Here is a 14558-nt window from a genome sequence, read left to right as displayed (position 1 = left end):
GTTATGTGACTTTTGTACTACTTGTTTCATAGCTGAGTTCATGGAAGTCATATCTCTTTTGGAATAGCATCCTTATAATATCTTTTGAAGCATTATCATCCTTATAATATCTTTTGAAGCCAATGAGTATTTCAATGGAGAGACAGAATAATAACAGGAGAACTTTCCCAAAAAGGATGGAATGCATTCTTTACCTCATATTCCTCTTGGAATCTGTGGATATTATAGTGATCTGAAAATTCTTATTTGTTTACAGGTACCTGAATTTGAAACTTATTTTTTGGTTGAGTTGTATGAAGTAAGCTCAGGAGCGGCATTAAACAGTAGCTCAAGATTTGCATGCATAACTGTGCCAGAAAGTGATGCTCCTCATGGCCTGATATATTTTGCTGTGGGATCTCGTTTGGCTGTGGCTAATAAAAAGACCACTTTTATCAGTTTGCAGGTGGTCAGAGACTCCAGCACAGCTTTAACCATCTCAGTTAGTTATGATATGCAGGTAAGACTGTCTATAATATTCTCATTTATTCTCTATAGCATAAGCAAGTAAGGTTAGCCCTGGTTTACTTTGTCTGGGAAATACTGATTACATGTGTATAGGAGTGGTCATTATATACATAAGTTTAGCATATTTTGCTTCCCATCTCTAAAATTATCTCACTTTTATTAGTTTACCAAAAGTAATTTTGTGCAGGGTACTTCTAATAACCTCAAGAACTGTTGTCCTCCTGACATATTAAATAGGTCATTGATCACTTATACTCCCTGCCAAAACTTTTCTTAGGCTTTAGGCTTCTCTCTTTAAAACATGAATTCTGCCACAGCAGATATGGTAATTTATCCAGAGAATATATAAAAGAAGAGAGAGGGCATTTTATCACAGTTTAATCCATATCCTGGTCATTTACAGTCACTTAAATCCAGGCAATATTAATGAAATAGTGAATTTACAAACTGTTTTTTTAATTGGGGCAGCAATTTTTTAATGAACTGCAACATCATACTACTAATGTATTTCTCCAATAGATTACATCAGTTCTGTTCATTTGTCAGCATGTTCATCATATGGCCTTATACTATTTGCAAGTCTGTTGTCTCAAAAATAATAAGAACCCCTATTCTGCTGACAGATTGATGGAGAGTCTCTTTTAGCGCAGGTAACAGGAGCTGTGCACAACATTTCTACAGTTATCTAGGCACAGTTACTACCCATCCATCAACAGCTGTGGCTCCACAGTCAGTATATAATCTGGGTGGAAGATTTTCCCTACTTTTTTCCCCTTTTACATCTGCTTAGCTCTTAGGCTAGCTACTTGGACTGACTGTTAGGACTAAAGGCATTATAGAGAAGTGTTCTCAGACTGAAGAATTACTATATATAGGCAGGTAAACATTCGTCCAATCAGAGGAAATTAGGATTGGAATAGGCCTCAGGAGGCCATGTAATCTAACCCATTTCTCAGAGCAGAATTAATCCCAACTAAATCATTCCAGACATCTAAGGGCGGAGATTCTACTGTTTCCTAGGTTACCCATTTCAGTGCTTCATCATCTTAGTGAAATAGTTTTTCCTAAAATCCAAACTAGACCTCCCCTACTGCACCTTGAGAATACTGCTGCTTCTTCTGTCATCTGTCCCCACTGAGAATAACCTGGCTTCATCCTCTTTGGAATCCCTGCTTCAGGTGGTTGAAGGCTGCTATCACATCTCCCTACATTCTTCTCTTTTGCAGATTCAATAAACTAAGTTCCCTCAGTCGCTCCTCATAAGTAACTCAGCCTGACCCTTAATAATTTTCATTGCCTCTTCTGGGCTCTCTCCATTTGTCTACATCCTTTCTGTTGTGTGGGCCCCAAAACTGGATCAACAGAGCGGCATAATCACTTCCCTTGATCTGTTGGCAATACTCCTACTAATGTAGCCCAATATGTCATTAGCCTTCTTGGTACCAAAGGTATGTTGTTGTTTCATATCCAGCTTCTCATCTACTGTGATCGCCAGGACCTTTTCTGCAGAATTGGTGCTTAGCCAGTTAGTCCACAGCATGTAGCAGTGCATGGGATTCTTCCACCCTGAGTGCAGGACTCTGTCTTTGGGCAAAAGAAATCTGATTATGAATCTTCCAATTTGTCTAACTCACACAGGACCCTGTCCGTATGCTCCAGTGTGTCTATCGCTCCTCACAGCTTAATGTCATCTGTGAACTTTCTGAGGGTGCAATTCATCCCATCACTCAAATCCCTGAATGAAGATGTGGAACAAAACAGGCCCTAAGACTGAACTCTGCAACACTCTGCTTGATAACAGCTTCCACCTAGACATTGAGACAGTGATCATTACCCATTCAGCCTGACGATCTCGACAGTTTTCAATCCACCTTATAGTCCATTTGTCCAATCCACAGTTCTTTATTTGGCTGGCAAGAATATCGTAGAAGTCCATATCAAAAGCTTTGCTAAAGTCAAGATATATGCATATCTCATAGATCTGGAAGGGAACTCAAGAGGTCATCAAGTTCAGTCCTCTGCACTCAGAGCAGAACCTATCACCATCCCTCACAGATTTTTTTTCTATCTAACCTGCCCCAGAACCTTGAATGGCCCTCTCAAGGATTGAGCTCACAACCGTGGGTTTACAAGGACATCACATCCATTGCTTTTCTCATATCCGTAGAGCCACTTATCTCTTCATAAAAGGCAATTAGGCATGACTTGCCCTTGGTGAATCCATTTTTATGTTTACTGATCACCTTCCTCTCCCCTTTGAGTTTTATTTCATGATGCATGAATGTAAGGTTTAAATGTAGCAATTATTTATCCTGTGTTGCCATGGCTTTGTTTTATAGTAGCTTCTCAGTGTACTTCAGTTAGCAGGTCTTCAGATTTTTAGTAGGAAAAAGAAAATGAATCTCCTATCAAGAAGCCGGTAAAAAGAGAAGGAATGGCAGCATAATTTATACCACCATCCACAGTATGCTTAGGCTAATACAGTTAGCTTTCTTGATTTGGCACCTACAGTAATACCACTACTGTATCCTCTGGGCTATTGAGTGTTCATGACAGAGTGCCAAAGTGTGAAGAAAAAAACTTTGAGAGAAGTAGTCAAGGGAGAAGCACGAAGAAGGAGGAGTTAATTAATTTCATTCCCACAATTTCTTTGTATTTCCTTTGCTGAGTGTTATTCATTTCATCACCACTTATTTCCCTGTTTCCTGCTGATTCCGGGAACCCAGTTGGAAGGGAACAAATAACGATAATTTCTGCCAGTGATTTGCAAAAATGATTACTTGATTCTAGAGCAAGTCTGCACACACGAGCAACAACAGTAAGCTGTTTAATTAAATGAAAAAGTTCTAGTTACCCAGTAAATGTATTTAATTAGTCAGCACTTGTATACCTTATGATACATAAAACTGTAATGTTTCAAGAGGAAATAAGTCTGTGTGTAGATCTCTAGACCTTTCTATGTGTTTGCTTTGCACTGTGTAATCTCTCCATGATGAAGGTCAGAGACTGGTCTTTGTGGTCAAGCCATTGGCCTCGAAGTCAGATAATTGTATTTCTGTTTCTGACACAGCTTCCTGTTCTCTTTGTGTCAAATTCCCCTCTATAAAATATGTATATTTCTGCCCTCCTCCCTGAGGCATTGTGCAGATAAATATATTGCCTGTGAGGAGCTCAGATACTCCAGGATACCATAGGATAGAGAGTGATTATTTTTATTATAGTAACACCCAGGGGCTCCAATCAGGACTAGAGCCTTCTCATGCTAGGTGGTGTTTAAATGCTTACAGAAATATATTCATATGTTTAAAAAATCATTTAGTCCCTTCTTTGGGCCAGAGAAGATGCCGTGATCATGGTGGAAACAGTACATTTCTATAGTAGGGAGAGGAAAGACGGAATTGAGAACCTTGTATTATGTGGGGAACCCCCTGAGAGCAACACAGAGTTCTGCTTCCTGCTTAGTAGTGTATATTGCATATGAAATGTCAAAGGAGTGCAGAGGAGGGGTCAGAGACAGGAACAGTAAATCCAGTGGGGCTGACAGGCTTGCTGGGCCCCTGGGCAAGGCTGGAGTGGGAGGGCCTGTCTCTGTGTCCTGGAAGGGGCCGGGCAGTGCACAGCGCTGCATGGAGTGCAGCATGACCCCCTAACTCCCCCCACCCCAGCGCTAACTGGACTGCACTGTGTGGCCTTCCAGCAGCAATTTAACAGGCCCAGGGCTCTTGGCACCACTGCTCTTGAAGTAGCAGCAGCAGAGGCCTGGAGCTCAGAGTCCCATTTGCATCACTGGCCCCCATGGGCAGTTGTCCCCTTTGCTCTACCCAGCCCCTGCTGGTGGACCTGCATCTGAGGAGAAGTGCACAGATCTGAAGGGCCGCAATGGTGCCCTGGTGTATGATACATAAGATGGTCCAGGATTTGCCTAACATTTTTTGAATATGTTAATGTGTCTGTTTCTGTCTGGGAAAAATTTCTATGGCACTTTACTTACCTCCTTCAGAATGTCTCCTTCAGAATGTGACTAACCCTAAACTTAAGTTTGTGTCCTTTTAATTTGGAGTCTGTTATGTCCTCTGGCAGCTGTCTAGAATCATCCTTACTTAATATACTCTGATTTTCATTTACTTCAATTGTGCCTCAAGCTTTTTGGTGGTTACTTATTTACAGTATCTAGCTTTCCCTTAACGGAGTGGCCTTCTTCTGCAGCCAATGAATATGAGTAGCAGCTGTCAAAGAGCCTAGGAATTGCTGGTGTGCAGATGTAGAATTATACTCCTGTTCTTCTTATGAATCATAGATGTTACATTACATAGTTTTCCCTAATAATTATAACTCCTGAACCCCTTTGTCCCAGGTCACTGGTATATTCAAGATCAATCAATACATCATTCAAATTTTCACATGCCTGATTAATAACAAAGGTCTGTCAGAATTGGAAACTTATTTCCCCCTCCTCTCAATTTTTTTTGCAGACCACATCACAAAGTCTTTTACCTTACATCCTTTTGGTTCAATAGTGAATGTATGTGGGGAGGATATTCCAGATTAACACTAAATTTAATTTTAACAGATTATATTCACATTTTAAAAGAAAGAAAAGGATTTTACCCATTTAAAATCCCTGTAAGTGCATCTAGTTTTAAACCCTCTGCATTATTATGATGTTCTCTAGAATTCTCTTGTTTGGTTTCCAGGAGCTGAAGAGACCTGAAGCTGTTGGCCGCACCTTCATATCACCAGCTATTGCAGGACAAGATTTCGCCAGATCTGAGGGCATACTGACTTTTGAACCTGGTCAGAGAAATGCTGTCCTGGATGTAACACTGATTCCAGAGACCGGGTCCTTAAATCCATTCCCTAAGCGTTTCCAGGTTGTGCTTTCTAACCCCACGGGGGGTGCCAGAGTAGATGACTCATATGGTATTGCCAACATCACTATTGTCTCAGATTCAGACTCCCAATCAGTCTGGGGGCTAGCTGACCAACTGTACCAGCCACTTGATGATATCATTTTGGACAGGGTGCTCCAGAACGTAAATGTCAAAATTTCCACAGAAACTACAGAAGAGCAGCTCACTGCTGTGATGTACATAATAGACAAGGTAAATATTCACATGCCCCTTTCAAAATGACTGGTTTGCAAAAGGGTGTGGTAACTTTTATGGATTGTGAACATACCAAAATGATAATCAGCAGTAGTGATTCTTTAAGAGACAGTGCTGCAGTTCTAAAAATAGAACTAGTGGAATCCTTGGTAAAAGATTCCAGGGGGTAAGGAAGGAGCCTGCCTGCCTGTCAGCAATTAGACTAAAAATGACAGCTTCCAAGAATTAAAAACCAAGTCCAAAGGTTAAAAAGCAGACTGAGAATTCACTAACATATAAAGGATCACATTCCCCCGTGGTGCAATGGCATTAAAGAACTTACGTTTTCTTGATTCATGGGGTGGATCTGTGCTGGCCTGTGAGCTACTTTAACCACCTATCTGGTGGTTCCCCACAGAAAGGACATCAACTAGGGACTGTCAGAAAACACTGTGCCTCTCTCATGTTCTCTGCATTCTCAATTCTCTGCACTTGGACTATGTCTATATTATAGGGATTTGTTGACAGAAATTTTTGTCAGAAGACATCTTCCAACAAAACTTCTGTCTATAGTCTATAGATCGCAGCCAAACTACCAAGCGGAACACAAGAGTAATCCTCTGTCGACAGGGCAGCTGCACTGCAAACCAGCCAACTGGAGCACAGCAGACAGGGCTACCTAGTGTCCCAGAAGTACTGTCTGGTGACAGAGCCCTTCCCCCCGACACCTGAATGTCCAAACCAGCTTTCTGTTGACATATCTCTGTCCTTATGGGTGTTATTCCTCATGGGGAGCTGGGTACAGCTCTCAATAAGAGTGCTGCATTCTGCATTCCAAAGCACATTTGGAATATGGATGCTCCAACAAAACCCTCTAGTGTAGACATAGCCTAGGCCTTGGAGTTGTAGGATGACATGGAAACTGAATATTTTGGCACTGCAATAGTTCAGTGTTTCCCTCAATAGGTGGATTTTCTTAGCTAGCCAGATCCAACTGCTTTCTGGCCCCTTTATATCTCCAGAGTGGTGCATAGGGGCCACAATGTGCCAGCGAATCTAGCTCAAAGATTCCAAGTAGTGCAATAGTACAGACTCAAGACATTTCATTGTGTATAAAGGCAGGAATTTATGTATGAGTATGTAGAGTATATGTAGAGAGTTATTGAAATTAACATAGTTAGAACTTTTGAAAGACCTGTATATTTGTTCCGATTCCTTATGAACCTAACTCCTGTACTGAGCATGTTTTCATTACATAATTTTGACAATAGTTTGTGCACTATATCTTGGTGAGAGAGTTACCCAGGCTGTGAAAGGTATCAGCAAAAAGATTTAGGGTGCTCTGTATGTCAGCCTCTTTGTGTGCAAGAAACATCTAGTCATCTGAATACTGAAGGTCACTGATACCAATTATCATGATCTTAGAATTTGTTTGGAGGTGCTGGAGATTGAAGAGTTGGCTATACATACAACACTCAGTCCCTATTCCAGCAGGAAGGTGGTCATGAGTGAAAATCAGAATCACAGCAATGTGAATGGAGAAGAGTGTTGGAGCAAGGATACAGCCCTGCTTGACACTGGTTTAAATGATGAATGGCTCTGTCTCTGAACTGTAGCACAAAATTGTGTCAATCATCCCATCACAGAATAGTTTGGTGATGGAAATGAATTTTGATGGACAGAGAATGCCATGAACAGTTCCTGGTCCTCTCTGCGTTTCTTCTGAATCAGTTGTGCCACAAAGCTCAAGGAAACTTAGGTCCTCACTCAGTCCTCATGTGCATAAATGATTCTTTGTACACCACAAACCGCCATGAGCAGACACATGCTGGAAATTGTTGTCTATTTTCTGCACCATTGGAGCCACATATCCCAAATAGCCAACCTCAGAACAAATTGAATACAGGATCCATTGTGTCAGCAAATGTTTTGGAGGACTACTCAAACAAGGATTCAGTAATAGGGACCTATAAACAGGCACCAAGATCTTGGTCTGCAAGGAAGCTGCCATCCCCACCATTCTCTCCGAGTATGAGTCCAGGGTAGCCTACAAACTATATCTCAAACAGCTGCAGTGGTTCCATCAGTGCCAACTCAGGACAGTTCTCAGGATCAGCTGGGAGGACTAGTGCACAATATTACCTTTCTCTTTGCAGCCAACACATCAGTATAGATGCACAGGCCATGAAATGCCAGTTCCACTGGGATGGCCCTGGTGTGTGATAGCCTGACACTCATACTCAAATAAGTACTTTTCTCTCAGTTAAGTCAGGGGAGAGGGGCACACAGAAGGCAGCAGAAGTATTTCAATGATAGACTGAAATTACACCTTTAAAGGGACGAATTACCAGACTGGAACGACCAGGAGCAGAAAAGAACACAGTGACCTTATACCATACACTGAAACACAGCACACTTTGAGTAGAAACAGAGAGATGACAAAGGAGGAAGGAAAGAATGCAACACCAACTATGTCTCCTCCCGGATCAAACCTGTCACTTCTGGTTGGGAAAATCTGCAGAACAAAAGCTGGGGTCCTCTGCCACTTAAAAAAACTCACCTGTGCACCTCCTTGGCAGATACCATCCTCACACAGAGGGATAGCTGAAGAGATCTTGATGGCATAAACGGGAAAAATGAAAACTTCAGAACTAAAATGAGAGAATTTAAGATTGTACTGCAAGTGTGCTCACAATGGCTGGGTCTACATGTGCCCCTTCCTTTCAAAAGGGGCATGTTAATGAGCAGGTTTGAAATATGCTAAAGAGGTGCTGCAATGAATATGCAGAGCCTCATTAGTATAATGGCGGCCGCAGTGATTCAAAAGTGCGACTTTTCGAATTGCGCACCGCCCGTGGAGATGGGACCTTCTGAAAGGACCCCCCCGAGTTTTCAAAAGCCCTTCTTCCTATATGTGATTGGAAGAAGGGCTTTCGAAAACTGGGGGGGGGTCCTTTCGGAAGGTCCCGTCTCCACAGGCAGCAAGCGATTCGAAAAGCCGCGCTTTTCAATCTCCATGGCTGCCATTATACTAATGAGGCTCTGCATATTCATGCAGCACTTCATTAGCATATTTCAAACCTGCTCATTAACATGCCCCTTTCAAAAGGAAGGGGCATGTGTAGACCCAGCCATTGAGAAAACCTAATTAGCAACATTTCATTTTTAATTCATATTGTCAAATAGAAAATCTGCCTTTTGACAACTAACTGAGGAAAAACTGAGTGTATCAAAGCAATAAAATGCTTTACTGTAAAAACAAATGAGTTATTGAAACCAAAACAATGAGACACAATTGTATAATTTGTTTAAAAGCAATGACTTTTTATTTTAAGTGTGTTTCTAATGAAGTCTTCTTTATTTACATTTCAGTAATGCTGGGCCTGAGAAATAATTCTCATCTAGTCTTGAGATTGAGTTCCAGTCTCACAATGAGCTCCAAGCAGTCAGTGCCCTGAGATTTTTTTTTCCAGGAGTGTGGTCTTAGATTTTATTAGTTAACTTTTCACTTTTTATGACATTTTTCTGTATATAAATGTAGTCAAATAATTGAAATATTTTATCTTATTTATTTTCATAACATAGTTTAGGTACTGTCATAAGTACTAGTTCTTGGAAAAATCAAGGAATGATTGTTTTTATACTGCTGTAAGTGACACCATTTTCTTTCTTTCCTCCATGTTAGATAATGGTCGAAGGTGAAAAACAGGTGCTCACGGAAAAAAGCCGAAATCTTTTCTATGAAATACTCTGCACTCTTGCTAGTCCAAAGCGCAAGGACACAAGGGGCTACAGTCTGCTTGCTGAAGTTACTGAGAAGTTTGCCTTTTCCCTCTTGACCGGAGTAATATGTGGATCACCTGGTGAAAAGTAAATAATTTTTAATTTACACAACATGGTAAAAATATCTAACAAATACACTGCTTTGGGCCAAGAAGCCTTAAATATGTATATTAGACAGGAGAGCACATTCTGAGAAAATCTGATGAGGACTTGCCTTGGTGTAATACCCATGTACAGAATTCTCATGAAGTATAGCAGTGGCACCAAAGTAAGATGTGGTATTTTAGACTATTACTACAGAACAGAGTGCCTTGTACAGCACACTTGGGCTACGTCTACACGTGAAGCCAACATCGAAATAGCTTATTTCGACGTAGCAACATCGAAATAGGCTATTTCGATGAGTAACGTCTACACGTCCTCCAGGGCTGGCAACGTCGATGTTCAACTTCGACGTTGCACAGCACCACATCGAAATAGGCGCTGCGAAGGAATGTCTACACGCCAAAGTAGCACACATCGAAATAAGGGTGCCAGGCACAGCTGCAGACAGGGTCACAGGGTGGACTCAACAGCAAGCCGCTCCCTTAAAGGGCCCCTCCCAGACACAGTTGCACTAAACAACACAAGATCCACAGAGCCGACAACTGGTTGCAGACCCTGTGCCTTCAACATGGATCCCCAGCTGCCGCAGCAGTAGCCAGAAGCCCTGGGCTAAGGGCTGCTGCCCACGGTGACCGTAGAGCCCCGCAGGGGCTGGAGAGAGAGCATCTCTCAACCCCTCAGCTGATGGCCGCCATGGCGGACCCCGCTATTTCGAAGTTGCGGGACGCTCAACGACTACACGGTCCCTACTTCGACGTTGAACGTCGAAGTAGGGCGCTATTCCTATCCCCTCATGGGGTTAGCGACTTCGATGTCTCGCCGCCTAACGTCGAAGTTAACTTCGAAATAGCACCCGACGCGTGTAGCCGTGACGGGCGCTATTTCGAAGTTAGTGCCGCTACTTCGAAGTAGCATGCACGTGTAGACACGGCTTTGTAGAGGGAAGGAATAGGATTAGCAGTCTGGAGGCTTGGGGCATAATGCTACCAACCTCAGGCTGTTTCTACACAGGCCACTTCCTTTGGAAGTGGAATGCTAATGCAGGGAGCAAAAGATGCAAATTCCCCATGCCTCATTAGCATAACATCACATGATTTGGAGTCCGGAAGACCATTCTTCTGGACTTCAAAACCTCGTGTAGAAGCGCAGCCGCCATGGGGGGCTCCTCGAAGGAAGTCCCTCTTCTGGAGGACCCTTCTTCATGAAAATTTTTGGGAAGAAGGGGCTTCCAGAAGGAGGACTTCCTTCTGGAAGCCCCCCCGGGGCCACGCTTCTACATGGTGTTTTGCAGTCCGGAAGAACAGTCTTCCAGACTCCAAATCACGTGATGTTATGCTAATGAGGCATGTGAATTGCATCCTTGCCTCATTAGCATCTTTCACTCCCTGTATTAGCATGCCACTTCCAAAGGAAGTGGCCTGTGTAGAAACGGCCTTAGAGTTAGAGGGCTCCTTATTCCCAGCCCAGTGCTCCATGTCCAGGCTAAAGGGTGAAACCAGGAATATCCACCCGTTTTCTCTAGACTGTGACCTGTCTGGAGACTGAGCTGAATGTAGAATACCAGTGGAATGTTGAAGGGTTTCAACAGCAAGCTGTCTTGAGCAAAATACAGAAGAGAAATTATGACTTCTAATAATTTATATTTCATCCCTTTCTGAATTCGATTTTCATGAGGGCATCAAAAAGCACTTCATTGGTCCCATGGCTTCTCTTCTGTCAAACGGCAAAGTCCTGTTGCAAATCACAGAGGCACTAAAATTCTTAGTTTTTAAAAATGAAATTTTCAAACTTCCATTATGAAGAGTAACTCTACGGCTCTGTCTACACTAGCAAGTTCTTTGAGAAAATCAGGCTCTTTTTCGAAAGAACATGGGGAGCGTCCACATACAAAATGTGCTCTTTTGATCTGAAATTGAAAAAATGCGCCTTTTCTTCTGGAAGCCCTCTTCTGCTCCCAGATCAGGAAGAGCGCCTCCTTTCCAAAGCTTCTTTTGGGAGGAATTAAAAAAAAAAAAAAGCATGTGTAGATGCTCCACAAGCCCCACCTTTTCTTTTTTTTTGAAAGAGCAGTCCTCACGGTGCCAGATTTTTTTTTATACCTGGTCCATTCTTTCCAAAGAGTGGGGGCTGTGTGGATGCTCTCTATTGAAAAAGCGGATCGATCTTTCAATCTGCTTCTTCCTATGTGGATGTGCTCTTTTAAAAGAAGATCTTCCAGAAGATATGTTCTGAAAGATCATCTTTCAAAAGATCACTGTAGTGTAGACATGGCCTGGGAGTCACTGCACTCCTTGGAATGAATGAATGACTACTCCAATTATTAGTAACAGAGAGATAGCCGCGTTAGTCTATATTCTATCAAAACAAAATGGCAGTTCAGTGGCACTTTAAAGACCACCTAATAAATTGCTACTGGACTGCCTTTTTATTCCACTTATTGGATCTCATTCTCTCTCTCTCTCCCCCTCAGAGGCAAAACCATCCTTGACAGCTGCCCATACATTGCAATAATGGCCCATCATTGGTACCCTCAACAAATCAATGGACACAAATTTGATGGAAAAGATGGAGATTCAATCAGAGTTCCTGAGCGCTTGTTGGAGGTCTCCATTGCATCCTCTCCTCCTAGAGATGAAAACTGTAAATTTGTACAGTTTACAGAATACAGCAGCCAACAGTGGTTTATAAATGATGATAAAAGAACTGCCCTAAAAAACAAGGTATGAAAGGGCAGTAGCTTCTTTTTATAGGATTTGAATTGAAGTTTGTTGTTAATCTCTGATTGAAAGATTTTTATTTTCTGTAGTGTATCATAGTATGTTTCTGTGCATGTGGACGTGTAGTTATATTTATGCATTGACCTCTGAATTTTAATTTTGAATACATGTGTACTTTGTTTATGTTGTCTTAGATTTTTTCAATGAGTTTGAAGGGTCAACGTTCACACCTGTTGAAGGATAACAATGAAGTTATCTACCGAATTTATTCTACAGACAGTCGGATTGTTCCTCAAAAGTCTCTGTGCCTCCTTTGGAATCAGGCTGCAGGAAGGTATGCTTTATAAATAACAATTTAACTTTTGAATTTCCATAATAAATCTGTATGTGCATATACATATCTGGATGTTGGCAGACCAGAGGATCTAGGTTTTGGGAGGTGCAACCTGTGTGCATATTTTCTTAGAAAAAGTATTTAGAGGTTTAGTTACAGTTAAGCAGTTTCGGTTTTAAGGTCTTTAGTCTGACCACTTTTAACTTCTGTACAGTTAATGGTACTGGAACTGTGCCTCAGTTTCTGAGATTTAAATTTTGTTGTTTAGGTAGCAAATTGATGCCAGTGAGTGAGCCACACCTCTGCTGCCAAACATGCCTGGGGGTGGGGGAGCCTATATGAGAGACAAGGATTTAAGCTTTGCTCAGAGAGGGATAGAGCGTCTAGGATTAAGTGTCTTCCTGAGGAGGCAGAGCTGCAACCACCTTTGCAGTCATCCCAGTCAGAGTGGACATTGGATGTGTCAGCTCCTGTGAGGAGTGCTCTGCCTGAATTGTTTGTCGGCTGCTCATTTGCTGTCACTGGTGCTGAGGAAGAGTCACAAGACTTATCAGGCATTCAGTACCTCACTTAACAAGACTGGCAATATGGGAGCCTCCTAAAAGCAAAGAATTTTGGGACAGACTCTGAAATGAGGCATTCTCTGGAACACACTCTTCATCTGAGAGCCAAGAATCATTGACTCCAGAACCTGTGCCATGTCCTTCAAGACCAATCCTTGCAGTGTCCACTGTAGCTTCTTCAAGCTGTCTTCTGCAATAAATGCAAAACCAAGAGAAACTTCCTGTACTGTCTCCAATGGTGGCATATGCAGTTGCTAGGGAATTTCTGAACATCTTGTTACCAATTTCCCTAGTGGTCCAGGAAGTTTTTAGCTAGTAATAGTGAATAGGGGCCCCTGCTCTGGAGCTTGCCATGCCTTTACAACTGGCTTTTCCTTAACTTAGCAGATGGCCCAACTGAGCTGAAAGCCAGCTATGATTTCCCTGGTACCATCATCTGTGGATTCAGGCACTCACTCTCTCTCCTGTGCCAATGGGTTCTTCTCCTCCACTATCAGAGATCTCTGCATCTTCAGCTGTTTCAGACTCAGAGCTCAGGTTCTGAGTCTCTTGACCTGGATCCCTTGTCAGACTTATGCACCGTGCTTCTCTCAGTAGCCTCAACAGTGGCCAAGGGGCAGTGGACCACTCAAGGATAGGTCTTAGGACCATACCAGTGGAATATCTGGATGCTGTGAGGCTTTTCCCCACCTGTCAGGTCATATGCATCATCCTGTCTCTTCATGTGCATGTCAAGACAATTAGCAGCAGAGAAAATCTTCTTTTAGCTTGGACTGGGACTGAGCAAGTAGAATCCATGCCATTGATTCATCTAGCACAAACAGACAGCAGACAGTTTCTCAGTTAGGACGGGGAGGTATAGCTCAGAGGTTTGTGTATTAGCCTGCTAAACCCAGGATTGTGAGCTCAATCCTTGAGGAGGCCATGTAGGGAGTGGGGCAATAGATGTCAGGTATGGTGCTTGGTCCTGCTAAGAGGGCAGGGGACTAGACTAGATGATCTCCTAAGGTCCCATCCAGTTGTAGATGTATCTCCAATTTAAAAAAAATAAGTAGCCATGTGCCTCCTTTTTCTCATCACCAAAGGAGTCTGTTGAGGCAGTAATTGACCCTTCCCCAGCAGGCAATTACAGGTTTTACAAAAGAAATGGCTGCTGTTCTATGTGTCTTGGTGGGAGAGGTACATGAAAAATCCCACAAACTAGTGGATATTTTTGCTTAAGAAAGACTCAGCAGGGTGATTCTTCTAATTAATGAGGCTAACTTAGAGCCAGTCATGGAGTTGTGGCAGATCCCATCCTCCTTTCTTCCTACAACAAAAAGGATAGTATTTCCTGTCTGCGTTCCCTCTCATATTTTTGACCCTCGATAGATTTCCAGATCTGAAAAACTGGGTCTGTCCCACAAAAACTCATCACCTAAGAAATCATTTTGTTAGCCTTTAAAGTGCTATAGGACTGCTTTTT

The 14558-nt window shown here is 42.4% G+C and overlaps 1 protein-coding gene across 1 annotated transcript in view; it reads left to right on the top strand.

Moving 5' to 3' along the window:
* ADGRV1 (adhesion G protein-coupled receptor V1) overlaps nt 1-14558 on the top strand; it is a 378918-nt gene that overhangs the window by 163993 nt on the left and 200367 nt on the right. Inside the window, exons 78-82 of the mRNA XM_074994210.1 lie at nt 257-499; nt 5202-5609; nt 9277-9461; nt 11950-12199; nt 12391-12530. Coding sequence (XP_074850311.1) covers nt 257-499; nt 5202-5609; nt 9277-9461; nt 11950-12199; nt 12391-12530 — 1226 coding nt within the window. The remainder of the gene's footprint in view (nt 1-256; nt 500-5201; nt 5610-9276; nt 9462-11949; nt 12200-12390; nt 12531-14558) is intronic.

Source organism: Carettochelys insculpta, chromosome 5 (genome assembly GCF_033958435.1).
Source record: "Carettochelys insculpta isolate YL-2023 chromosome 5, ASM3395843v1, whole genome shotgun sequence".
In the NCBI taxonomy this organism is placed as follows: domain Eukaryota; kingdom Metazoa; phylum Chordata; order Testudines; family Carettochelyidae; genus Carettochelys; species Carettochelys insculpta.
The sequence above is the reverse complement of the archived record's forward strand: the minus strand, read 5'-3'. Positions and strand labels throughout refer to the sequence as shown.